At 46.4% G+C, this 13,278-nt stretch overlaps 2 protein-coding genes and 1 long non-coding RNA gene across 4 annotated transcripts in view; 2 read left to right on the top strand and 1 right to left on the bottom strand.

Annotated features, from left to right (window-relative positions):
* Nucleotides 1-13,278, top strand: part of SIAE (sialic acid acetylesterase) — a 102,750-nt gene that overhangs the window by 52,324 nt on the left and 37,148 nt on the right. The window lies entirely within an intron of this gene.
* PANX3 (pannexin 3) lies at nucleotides 3,562-10,244 on the bottom strand. The gene is made up of 4 exons (XM_035009201.1): nucleotides 9,922-10,244; nucleotides 8,390-8,532; nucleotides 5,734-5,948; nucleotides 3,562-4,201 (listed from the first exon to the last, which is right to left on the bottom strand). The coding sequence occupies exons 1-4, from the start codon at nucleotides 10,100-10,102 to the stop codon at nucleotides 3,562-3,564; spliced, it is 1,179 nt and encodes a 392-aa protein (XP_034865092.1). The 5' UTR covers nucleotides 10,103-10,244.
* On the top strand, nucleotides 5,937-13,211 carry LOC118013354. The gene is made up of 2 exons (XR_004679995.1): nucleotides 5,937-6,664; nucleotides 7,380-13,211. It is a non-coding gene; the product is annotated as an uncharacterized LOC118013354 (long non-coding RNA).

Here is a 13,278-nt window from a genome sequence, read left to right as displayed (position 1 = left end):
CCCGCCCCGTATTCCCGGCGCGAATCTCACACTTGCTCCCGCCAGCGCACTGGGTTTCAACGCCAGTTTCCCACACTTCTTAACACAGGTCTTCCCGGATTGTGGGACGCACTTGAACCCAAGTGCTGGGACTGCGGCTTTCTTGTATACAGCTCGCAGAAAGGTTTCTTGAGAGCCTATTAGGCCGTGATTTTACGAGGATCCGGGACGACACTAGTGAATGGAAAAAAAGGCCTCTGCCTCCTCAGGTTAGACTCTAATAGGGAAGACGAGATCTAACGCGCAATTTTAATAACATGCTAGCACTGAGTAGGCACTCAGTAAACGTTTCCTTGACGAAACTACAAGTATGTTTATAGCTAACTTTGTAGCCGAGGTCTATCTACAATCATCAAATAAGGAGGGTAGACAGTTGTTTACGAAGCGGTATAGGGAAAGGCTCAGGTTTGGAAGATGAAAGGCATGTATTCCTGCTTATTCCAGCAATGCCGTAACTAGCTGAGTGAGCCTCTGCGTCATAGGTTTTTCCTGTTTAAAACTGAATCTACTGTTTAGAATAATGGGGGCTAGTGAGGGTTCTAAGTTGTAAGGTACTCTTACTGATCTAAAATATAATTACAGTTACATATTCAAAACGTAGGCTTCTAGAGTTGTATATGGAAATTAAGGAAACTATGTACATAGTTAAAACAAGTGAATTACTGGAGAAAAATGTAACGCTAATGGGTATAAGTAACTTATAATCAGAGTTCAAAAAGAGAGGTTTAGAATTGATGACCCAGGTATGTCATTTCTGCAAACTATAAAAAATAGTGACAGGGTCTGACAAAATGGTTTTAACACAGCAGAGTCTTAGGGAAGTTCTTTTATGTCCCTCCATACTGAAGGCTGCCCTTGTTGGACTTGGCTGGGTTTTAATAGAGCAACTCCTCAGGGAGCCAGTGTGCTTTCAGAACCATAACTCAAGGCAGCCATAATAGAATCATTTTTGGAAACTGCCAGGAATATTTCCAGCCTACGAAATACCCGCAATCATACCTTTGCTAGTATAGATTGCTTCTTGGAACCTGAGAAAAGATAATTGAGTGATAGGGAGAGATTGTCTTTTTCTTTTTTTCTTTTTTAAAATCTGTTTGCCAACTGCATGATTTATTTGCTGTCCAGCTATATTTTGTCCTTGCAGGCTTTGTGATCTGACTTTATTTTCACTATTCCTCTTCATATGCTGGTATCATACCTAGTGGGAGGGAAAGTGTGATCATTGCTTTAGTTTTCAAGCTGCTCTGGCCAATGGATTTCAGTGGAATTTGAATTAAAATATTTTTTCATCATTAGAAACATTTCCCTACAACTTATAAAACACTGTGTGCAAGTTTTAGATATTTAGAAAATATAGTACAAAGAAGATTTTTAAAAATCCATAATGTTGCCACACAGGGTGAGCTGTTTTTAACATGTGTGGTTAATACTTTCATGCATTTTGGGCGCCTGGGTGGCTCAGATGGTTAAGCGTCTGCCTTCAGCTCAGGTCATGATCCCAGGGTCCTGGGATCGAGTCCCGCATCGGGCTCCCTGCTCCTTGGGAGCCTGCTTCTCCCTCTGCCTCTCTCTCTGTCTCTGTCTCTCATGAATAAAAAAAAAAAAAAAACAAAAAAAAAAACTTTCATGCATTTTTATGTATGTTAGATAATACAAGGTTTCCTTTTTTTCCACTTACCATTATTATAGTCATTTTGTGGTGTTATTACGACTGCTTTATAAGCATAATTTCAAACGGATCCTTAATATTCTAGTTATGGCATAATAATTTTACATGATTACTTCCATGTTGTTTGGTTTTTGGTCATCAGTTGCTGTGAAGTGCATCTTTGCGCACAAAGCCTTTTTTTTTTTTTTTTAAAGATTTTATTTATTCATTTGAGAGAGGGAATGAGAGATAGAGAGCATGAGAGGGGGGGAAGGTCAGAGAGAGAGGCAGACTCCCTGCCGAGCGGGGAGCCCGATGCGGGACTCGATGCCGGGACTCCAGGATCATGACCTGAGCCGAAGGCAGTCGCTTAACCGACTGAGCCACCCAGGCGCCCTAAAGCTTTTTTTTATACAAGATTATTTAGGGGCTGGGTCCGTGCGCTCCAAACAGTATAACATTGCCAAGCAACGTTCAGTCACTTATTTATTCAGAAGAGTATTTATTTAGTGCCCACTATGACCCAACTTTTAGGAAACTTATTTAAGAGGAAAAGCCAGGCACCTGTCTGGGTGCCTGGGCAGTATTAATACAGGGTAATAACTTTTATCTCAGAGGTAGGTATTGAATGATGTGGCAGCACATAGTTAGGGAACAGGGGAGGAGATAGTTAGGGAACAGCCATGTAGAAGAAAATACGGCTGGGCAGACTCTGAAGGAGAGCTGGTGGAGGCCAGTGAAGAACGGAGGAGGGCATCTTGAGCAGGGGAGACAGCACATTCAAAGGCTCAGCATCATCAGATGCGTGGGAGCAATATAATTTTTCTGCTTACCTATATGAGGAAGGGTCTGAATGGCCTATACAAAAATTCTCTGAAGAAATATGCAGCTCTAAAAAGAAATATCCAATGAGAGACAACATGGTATTGTGGGCTGAGCGGGGCATCTGAAGTCAGACTAAGGTTCCATTAAGTCCAGACACAGAAATGGAAGTTAGAAGCTAAAATGGGATAATGAGTCAGAGAAGAGAGAGAAAGGGCAACAGCACTTTACTATCATTCCCATTTAGGTCTAAGTGGTTGCTATTCAGTGATTGGTTCTAAATGGAGGAGGTATAGCATCCCCTGGAGGATTAGAAGCACACCTGGACCCATTAGGAGTCATGAAGGAGTCCACAGCCCATAACCCCAGCCCTTGGTGAAGTGAGTTTCTGGTTTAGATGATGAAAACCACCATAGCTCCACCCACAGCTGACGCATGGCCCTGGCCTTGTTCTATGCTGTCCTAACCCCCAAGAGCAGGTAAGTTCCTGCATCATTATCTTCTGGCCCACTCTGCGGGCCACACAGGGTCTGGGCAGGGTCAGTGACTTCCACGAGGCAAGCTGGCAAGTTCCTAGGATTTCAGGCCACACCACAGGGTTTCCAGGGATTTCACGTTTTTATTCACTTGGCAGATTGCCCCACATGCTCTTTGGGTTAAGCTGAGTGTGCATCCTAGAAGGGCCATGGAGTAAATATACAGAGAAGAACCTGCCTCCATAAATAGCCTTTGGAACTTTCTCTCCTTGTAGAATGTCTAGACTTTTAGTTTAGTTTTAGTTTTAGCTTTTTTTTTTTTTTTCTATCCTCATAGAATGCTCTAGACCTAATTTTTTAAATTCTTTGACTCTTCAGCTCTAACTTACAGATTTGTTTTCATGTGTTGATTTTATCTTCTCACCTTTAGGAAAACATAATACAGGATGGATGATTCAGCTGAATCCACACTTAGCATTTCTAAAGTTGGTATTTTTGTACATTAGTGTGTGAGGATTGTGAAGAAGGAGGGAGAGTTTTACTTTCCATAAAATTTCTTGCTCCATGGTTTCTTAACTAAGGGTTTTCATCACCTATTCGATGGGTGAGATGTTTAGGTTTTGAGGGTTCTAAGCCAGCCAATAATGTCATGAAATCGACCACTGTGTCAATGTTGTGCTTCTGGGTGGTTGTGTCCTTCAAAACACATAAGACACTCAACCAGCTAAAAGAGATGAGCTCAGAGATGTTGGCTCGGAGGAAAAGAAGGATCACATTGAGGTCATTGATAGGGCATCCCAGCATCTTTCTGCTGAGGAGATCAAAAGCTGGGAGCATCTCATAGACGGATAGTAGTCGTTTGTCCCACCGACATAGTCGTGTGAGGTTGTATATTATCACTGGAACCAACAGGGTGTATACTGTTATACTGGAGAGACTAGCAATTTGCAAAACTGACAGAGAGGTCAGCCTGCACGTGATCAGATGGGGCATGTGGGTCTCATCACTTAGCAGCCCTGTTTTGATGGAACAGCTGAATTCCTCTTGGGAGAAGACATCCAGGTGGAAGTGGCCAAGGTACAGGTAGATGGCTGAGGTGAAGAGGAGCAAGAGGGAGTTCCTCAGCAGGTAGGTAGCCACTAGGGAATGTGAGCGCTGCTTACATGCCAGGTACCGCTCTAGCAAGGGGAATTCGAAGTATCGTTCTTTCCGTGCCCTGGGCAGGGGAAGAAAGGAAGCAGGGTTAGGAGAGACCATTTAGAACCATATCCTGAGAGAGCCATGTGGGGACGTAATGGAATCTGTGCGTCCGATGTGGCGTTCTTGGCTCACATGAAAATCTGCCTTCCCTGAGCATAACCACTCCTCTCCCCAAAGAGGTGTGTGAGTAGATCTTCATTCTCCAACTAATGAGTGCAATGTGGTCAACCCAGTGAATGATCAGTGAATAACCAATGGTCACACTCGATTTCTGCCCAGCAAGGCAGACTAAACCTTCAAGCTAAAATGGGATTCTTAGGAAGCAATAGGCTTATTGAATTAGCACTGGACTGGGAGTCTAGATAACCACATTCTGGTTCTTGGTCTGTATACTCTGTGGATGATTTTTAGGCCAATTCACCTATTTTATAAAAATAAACATGCTAACAGGTATTTGTTGAGACCTGTGGTGTTCAGGCACATGTAAGCCAGTCTCAGCTCTGAAGGCGCTTACGGTCTGGCTTGTGGGGAAGAGGCAGATAAGATATGCAAATAGGAAATAAAAATCATGCTTGATTTGTGGCTAAAATGATGGATACAAACCATGGTGTTGTAAAAGTTAGGAGAGAGGTAATGGCACGGACCACAGTGTTCGGAAACCTTTACAGAGAATACTGTCTTAGAGATGGCCTTCAAGAGGTAGATGGAGTCCAGAAAGATAGATGGCAGAGGAGCTTTTTCCAGAGGAAAAAGCATGTGTACAAACACGAGACAGAATACCGTTCAAGTCTCAGCTCAATGCTCCTCTTGGTGGGGCGCCCCCTGGCCGCCCGATTTAAAACTGCACCACACCACCACCCTCCAACTTTTCTGACCCCCTCACCCAGCTTTACATTTTTCCCCCTTCAAACCACATATCTTCTGCCATGTAATTTGCTTTCGTGTTGTGTTTATTTGTTGTCTGTTTCCCCTCAGTAGAATATGAGCCCCATATGGGTAGGGGTAGCTTTGTCTCCTCTCCACCCCTGCCCCCAACACACACAGCACACACTGATGGGTCCGAAGCACCCAGAACAGCACCTGGGATGCAGTAAAGGATGCACGAATGCTTCAGTGAATGAATGGTTATTCAGGAGAAGAGGAGGAGACTGCCTGGGTGGAGTGGGAGGTTTCTGTCACTTGGTGGTCAGAGGTGTGAAAAAGTAGTTGGTGACAGTGTGTAGAAGGCCTTGGAAAAATAGTTGGGAGAATTTGGGTCTTTTTCTGGAGGCACGGGGGGGAGGGTCTGAGCGGGGGGGATGGTATATGGAAGTGGTACATTAGAGACATTAGTCCCTTTGTGACTCGGGGTGTTCATCTGTCAACTAAGGAAGAGTCCTTTCTCTCCTCCCTGTAGAGAAATGATAGAAAGTGAGTGAGATGGTATCTTAAACACTCTGGATTCTTGAGAAGGATGGTACAGAGGAGAGTTTAAAGATGACCCTGCACAAGGATATTGTGTTAACGTGCAGTTGAGTCCTTCAGAAAGGGGTGGGAGAGGCCACTCACTTCTCCATCTCATCCCAGAAATCATGCGGGTCTGAGCTCTTCTGCCGGATCTTCAACATGTGCTGCACCAGGCGGATGGAGCGATTATAGGATTTGTCCAGTTCGCTGATGATGAAGAGCAGATCTGAGCTGAGGGCCGGCGCCGCCACATACTGCCACAGCAGAATGGGCAGGTACATGACCACAGCCAGGGCCAGCAGGGAGTAGGGGAGGGCCTGTGGGGCGAGAGTGAGCTGAGGAGGGAGGCCCAGGGTGCAGGGGCCTTGTAGACAGAGCTCTGAGTGAGGGGTCTCATTCCCTGCTTCCTGCCTCAGAAAGGGGAGGCAGGTGGGGAATGAGCCACCACAGGCCCAGGACTTAAGGCTCTCCGCTGACTTGGCTGAATATAGTGAAGCCCAGAGGAGAAGGGATGGTGGGTCTCTCTGCTCCCCAGCTCCACTCCTCAGATCTGGAGTCTGTGTAGGTGTGGAGGACCCCAGGGAGGGCAAAGGGAGGGAGAAGGACAGAGGGAGGGAAGGAAGGAGAGAGAAGGGGAGAAGGGGACAGAGAGAGAACATGAGAACACACCCCCTGTTCCCTATGAATGTTAGCCTGGGTCGCTAACCAGAGAGCACGGCCAACTGTGGTCATGGTGTCACATCCTGGGGGAGAGCGACCTTCATTCTCCATCAACCTCTCTTTCTTTGACTGCTCCAAGTTCTTATTGCTAGGCATCCAGAGTCTGTTAGCTTTCAAAGCCCAGCCAGGGGCCCCAACGTCGCCGAGGGGAGGAGGTCAAATCCCACATTCTCCATGCCTTCCCTGACTCCTCTCCTGTGCGGTGGTCCTTTCATCTCTGCAGTCGTGGTCATGCCAAACGACACCCTCAGGGACTGCCTTGGAATTCGTTGGGGGCTACTTCTGTTATGCATGTACACAAGCTGACATTGAGGTACGTGGGAGTCTTGTGTTCTCAACTAGACAATATGCTACTTGAGACAAGCCACTATTTTGGCCACAGTAAAAACTCTACTTGTTGTAGGCTTTTTGAAGCTACATTTGTGCGAGGTGCTTCACCTGCATGTTTCTTTTGAGCATCAGGAGGATGCTGCCGGGCAGGCACTATTAATATCTCTATCTTACAGACAAGGAGACTGAAGCACGAGAAGGTTAAGTGACCTGGCCAGGATTACACATCTCGTGGGTGGGGGAGCAGAATCGGGAACTAGGCAGTCTGATTTTGGGGCTTATTCCCTTAAAGACTACTTGACTATAGCTTTTCTTGCAGTAGGGATGCTTTTTATATTAGAGGAGAGTTTGAAGAAAAAGAGGGAGGATGCATATTTGGTGGCAGCTAGGTAGAGAAGAAAAAGGTGTGTGTGTGTGTTTCTGAACTAAACACCAGAGACAGGTTAGGAAAACTACACCAGTCCACTCGAGAAAATCAGAACCTTTTCATTCCTGTTCAAGAAATGGCATTTCTTGAAAATAAACTTCACTCCCAGAGATTCTGTTTCAGTGGGTTTGAAGTGGAGCCAGGGAATCTGGGTATAAAGAGCACTCAGGCGATCCTGACAGACCGTTTTAACTCTTTTCTGACATTTGAATCCCTTCTGCAATATCTTGACCTTGTTGCCATCTGGATCCCGCTTGAACACTTGTGACAGAGACCCCCATGAACTCTTTCCATTAAGTCTCTGGTTTTGTCTGGGTCCCAGACCTGTGTGGCCTTTGGAGGCCTTGTAAACTGTCATAACTGGAAAACGTCATGAGTGACTTCCGATTCAACATCGTGAATTGGACACCCATGACTTCTGCTCCCTCGTGAAGCCCCACAAGAATGACAATAAGGGGATAAAAAAGACCTAATTCTATCAGGACAAGGAAAACAGAAGACAAGAGCCATAAAACATTGCAAACTGGAAAGCAGTATCATGCTAGGAAACGGTGGCCCGTGGGCGGGACGGGGAGTTGAGGCAGGCCAAGCAAGCTGTTTTTGCACCACAGAGCTGGAAAGACCCAGGAATTGCAGATATGAGGTACCTCTGAAAATGGAGATACAGGTGGGGCTGCCAACAGGAGTATTGAAAAAACAGACCCACTGATCCTCCCTGTAACGTGATGCACTGATCAAGCGACTGCCCTTTCCATCCCCTGGCAGAGGCTTGTGGTTCACTCTTTGGAAACATTAAACCAAAGAGCTTTTGCACTTGGCTCCATTGAGGGCAGGGGAACAGCACTGAGAACTGCGTTAGTTGAGAGAATACTAGGTGCTGAGACCCACAGCTGAGTTCCTAGAGGGTTGGCAGCTGAGCTTAGTACCCACTGCCCCCTGCCCCCTCTGCGCAGATTAAGGATCCAGTGATTCTTCTTGGGGACCGGCCCAAGATAAAGGATTACACACACCGATATTTGAGGTTTCCCCAGTGAAATGGCCCAAAGGCTTCACTGTAATCAGAAGGCTGGTCAGCCAGCCTCACTCATGGGCACGAAGCTTCCAATCAGATAAAAGTGGGCGACCAAAGATCACCGGACGCTTGAAGAAACACAGGAGTCAATGATGAAAATAAAAAAGCAGGGGGCGGGGTGGTGAAGAGACCAGAGAGAAGACAATGATGTGGCTCTGGCCTGCCCTGCCCCGCCCCGCAGTGGCCGGATGGAGCCCAGCCCACCTTACCTTGTGAGGCCACAGGGACTTCATCTTGTGCTGGCCCAGCTCATCCAATTCGTGGTGAACAAGCGAGTCCCAGCAGGAACTGTCCACGTAGGCGGCCTGCCGGATGCTGAAGTTACTGGGAGAGAAGCAGCGGATGGGAGGCCCTGGAACAGGAACATGGCTTGGGAGCAGCCCGGAGCTGGAGTGGAGGAATGGGGACCCAGGGATCACCCAGCTGAGAGCCTTCCAGGGGTTGCCTCCACAGCTCTGCTAATTTCCATCTCTGGCAGGCACTTTCTCCATCCCAGGCCCCAGTTTCTGGGGGCCACACGGCCAAGTCACCACAGGTCTGTTTGGCTCAGGCCTGCCCATGTGACTGGCCTTTGACGTGGATTCTTTCCTCTCGGAGCTCCCCCTGGACTCCCAGACACGGGGGCAGTGGGGGCGCCCCACACTCCTGGGTTTGGGAGTGAGACCTTCCTGAGAGGACTGACATCTTCTAGGTTCTAAACTTTAGAGGGTTAATTGCCTGGGCTTCTGCGCCCACATCCAGAGAAAGGGTGAGCAGGTTGTGCTGAAAGGAAAGTGGGCTCGGTGGGGGGAGAGTTTTGTTTTCCTGTCATTCTCTAGAGAGAAAGAAATGGGAACCAATGGTTCTTTCCATCTTGTGGGTGAATGAAGAGGCAGTGCACGGTTGAGATAACCCCTTGGGAAACATAGGAAGCTAATCGCACAGCCAGAAAAGAAAGCCAGAAATCCCAGTTCTCAGGAAGTCTACCTTTTCTTTAACAGGAAATTTGCTGAGTTAATCTAGTGCCTAGAACAGCAGATATACGTGTTTGTTCATGTTTGCGTGTGTGGCCACAGTCTGTGGAGAAGAAGGAATGGATTTATTTAGCATGTATGATATGTCAGGCTCTTAACGTATGTCCTCAAATCGGAAGCCTGGGAGGGGGAGAGTAGGAGAAGGCTGAGACGGTAAGAGACTCGTCTAAAGCATGGTTGACTAGGACCGTTAGCGGTCCGGGGTCCTGAAAACATGGAACTCCAATCTCTCTCATCCATATGAAAATCAAAATAAAAGTTTATTTTATTGCAATGCATAAAATATATGAAATACTGAGATTTAAACTAAATGATTTTATTATAAAAGTTGGGAAATGACTTTCAAAATTTTCGGTACCTCTGCTCTGTTGGTGCCCTTAACCCCTGCATCGCCTGCCTTTTAGGTAATGCCCAGGCCAGAGTCACAAAAGCTGGACAGTGTGGGAGCTGTCTCACTTCAGAGCCCAGGCACAGAGGGAAACAAAGCGGGGTCTCTCGTACACCGGGTCTTTTTTTTTTTTTAAAGATTTTATTTATTATTTGACAGAGAGAGACATAGTGAGAGAGGGAACACAAGCAGGGGGAGTAGGAGAGGGAGAAGCAGGCTTCCCCGCGGTGCAGGGAGCCCGATGTGGGGCTCGATCCCAGGACCTGAGCCGAAGGCAGACGCTTAACGACTGAGCCACCCAGGCGCCCCTCTCGTACACCGGGTCTTGGAGGCCACTTACCGGAGGAGAACTCCTGGGCAAATGCCAGGGACATCAGCAATAAGGGGAAGCCCACAGCTATGAACTTGACCATGCGGTCCAGGGGAAGTTCCAGGCGCAGTCCTTTGAGGTGGGGGCCTCTGCGGTCAGGCAGCAGGGCATCTGACAGCATGTATTCTGCAGCTGTGTTTGCGAGCGACATGGTGCCAGGGACCTTCGGGGTGCGGCGGCGGCAGGAAGGGTCCCAGGACAGTGGTGTGGGGAGATGGCCTCTTCAGGCAGCTGGCTTTGAGCAGACAGTGCCTGCAGCCCCAGCCTCGCGGGGATCTGTGCTAGGACCAGGCACTGGTTCTCTAAATAACCGGCCAGGCCCTGAGCCAGGCATCTGGTAATTAGAGGGAGGCACAGCTTAGTGGGTCCTCACTGGAGGAGGGTCGGGCGTCAGCCGGGGCTGGTGCCAGGCTCCTCTCTCTGGATTGTCCCCGAGCAGATGGAGCCCCGTGGCTTTATGCTGCCCTCTCATTAATAAAGTATTTTTGGTGGGGTGGTGGAGAGAAGGAGGGTTGTGGAGCCAGGGCCCCCCATGTAATTGGTGTGGAATTTGGGTGGAGATTGCTTAAATCTGTTGAAGGCCCTCATTTTGTGGTTAGGGTGGGAGTGGGGCCCCCAAGACCTAGCTAGGATTGTTGCTCCTACATTGTATTCTTTGTCTCCGTGACGATTTTCGCCTTGGGCCCAGGCTCTTTCCCAGAAACTACTCTATATTTGCTGTTAAATTTCCTTCCCTGCCTTTGGTCTTCTCCCACAGTGTTTCAGCCACATACATACAGTTTCCATCTATTTACAATTTTTTTTTTAGCCTCCGTGAGTTCTCTAGAAAGCTGGGGGATGGGTGGCAGTATTGAATAGTGGAAAGAACATGACCTTTAAAATTTGGAGGAAAAAGTCTCCCACTGTAGACCTAGCAGTACTCATTTTTTTTTTTTATTACGTGACTTTAGGCAAGTCACTTTTGGTTCAGTATTCTCATCTATCAAATGGTATTATGTTGTAATCTTACAAGATTGTGAGGATTGATTAAGAGTATTGTATGTGAAGGTGCCTTGTAAACTAAAGTGTAGGGCAAATGTCAACTCTATTTCAACTTGGTGGAGTTGGGTGGGTGGAAAAGCAAACACTGGGCATAGGGCACTCTTGTCTCTAGCACCACCTCTAGACTTGGCACGAGAGGACCTGACCTTGGCCTTCACACTGGACCCCTTTGGCTGTATCCTTACAAGGCAAAGAGTCCCTGGGGCTAGGGGGAAGTGTCCATTGGGAGGTAGGCCACTCTCCTAGCACCTGGGACACTGTAATTCCCTGTCGAGGTGGCCCCGGCCTGCTTCCAGGGCCGGTACAGGCCTTCTCCTCAGGTGCGTCCTCCCAAGGGTAGATCATGCTGCTGGTGTGCACTCCTGGGCTTAAGAAATTGCTTGTTGTAGGGATCTGGATAGAATTTAAAAGTCGTGGAGTGCCCACACATGTAACTGTGAGGCTTCTGGCAATGTGGGACTTAGGTGGTTTGGGAAGAAGGGATCTAGGAAGTCTGAGGATTCTAAATTCAAACCTGGCAATCCTGATCATTAATGATTATTATCATTATGTGTGTGTATATGTGTGACAAGGTAGACAGATAGAACATATTTTATTTAACAGCTTGATTTATAACTTTAAAATGTTTAGGTATATGGTCTGTGGGCCTCTATTTGAACTGTTTTTTTCCTGGGCTCACAAATGTCCAGGCTGGGCCTGCCTCTCTCTCCATCCCCAGGCTAGAGGCCAACTCTGATTCTCAGCTGCCCTGTGTGCAAAGTGGAATAATCCAGGCATGGGAACAGGATCTATTCTATTCCCCATTAGTCTCTCCACACTCTCATTTCTGTATCTTTTCACTGTGTGTGTTTTTGCCAAATGTTCCTTATTGGTTTGTATGTATGTATTTTCTTTTGCCTAAATCATTTTACATTTTGTTGGAGTATAATTTACATTGATATGCACATATCATAAGCATAAAGTTCAATAAACTTTCTTTTGATCAAGAACTAGAACCTTGCTAACACCCCAGAAGCCACTTCTGTCCTCCTTCCTAAGTATAATTTCCCAAAAGATAATCATTATGCTAACTTCTAATAACATACATTAGTGTTGTCTTCTTTATACTTTCTAGAAACGGCATCATATGGATATATTCTTTTGTGTTTGGCTTCTTTTGCTCTACATTTATTCTTTTTTTTTTTCGGTGGTTTCAGTTTGTTAAAATTTGGTTAAAGATTTTGCATTTATATTTACAAAAAAGAACAAGCTTGATCCTGTTTTCCTTTCTTGGAAGGATTCTGGCACATAATGCTGGCCTTATGAAAAGAATTAGAAAAGACTTCTTTTTAATTTGTTCTCTGGAAAAGTTTGTGCAAGATCAGTGTCAATTCTCTTCACTAAATATTTGCAAGAATTCATAAGTGAAGCCATCTAGGCATGGGGTTTTCTTTGTGGGGAAGTTTTAGTTAATGGATTCAGTTTCCTTAATAAATATTTGACTTCGGATTTTCTGGTCTCTCTTCTATTAGCTTAAATGCACTAGTTTTCTATTGCTGCATAAAAACTGTACTAAAACTGAGGGCTTAAAACAGGCATATATTTACTTAACCTCCTCAGTTGCCTGTTGATGAACACTCATTTTGCTTATACTCCTCGTGCCACTGAACATGTGTATTTCCCCTTATGGTCCTTCAAGAGAATTCAATTGGGATATATACGGAGGATCTAGAGGTTTTAGGTCATAGGGCAGCATATAGTCACTTTATCTTAAGTAGTATATTGTTCTCTAGAATGGCCATGGTGCATAAAGTTCATCTCAAAGCGTCTGTAGATCAGAAATTTAAGAGCAGCTTGGCTGGGTTGTTCTGACTCAAGATCTCTCACGAAGTTATAGTCAAGATGTTGACTGGGGTTGCAGACAACCAAAGGCTTTGGTGGGACTGGAGGATCCAAATCCAGGTGCACCCAGTGATCATTGGCTGGAGTCTCATTGGGTGTTGGCAGGAGGCCTCCATTTCTTATCACGGGGGCCTCTCCATGGGGGCAACATGGCAGCTGGTTTTCCCAGAGCGGATACTCCAACAGATAGATCAAACAAGAAGCTATAATGCCTTTCAGGACTTCACCTCTGACGTTGCAATGGCTGTTTCTATTTTTTTCCTATTCAATAGAAGGGAGCCATGAAATCCAGCCCATATTCAAGGGGAGGGGAATTAGGCACCACATTTTGAAGGGAGTGTCAAAAAATATGTGGCATGTTTTAAAAGCACTACAGGTGACTAGTTAAATTTTTGAGGAAATTGT

Source organism: Mirounga leonina, unplaced genomic scaffold (assembly GCF_011800145.1).
Source record: "Mirounga leonina isolate KUSES-001 unplaced genomic scaffold, KU_Mleo_1.0 Mir_153, whole genome shotgun sequence".
In the NCBI taxonomy this organism is placed as follows: Eukaryota; Metazoa; Chordata; class Mammalia; order Carnivora; family Phocidae; genus Mirounga; species Mirounga leonina.
Note: the sequence above shows the minus strand (reverse complement) of the source record. Positions and strands in the feature narration are given on the sequence as shown.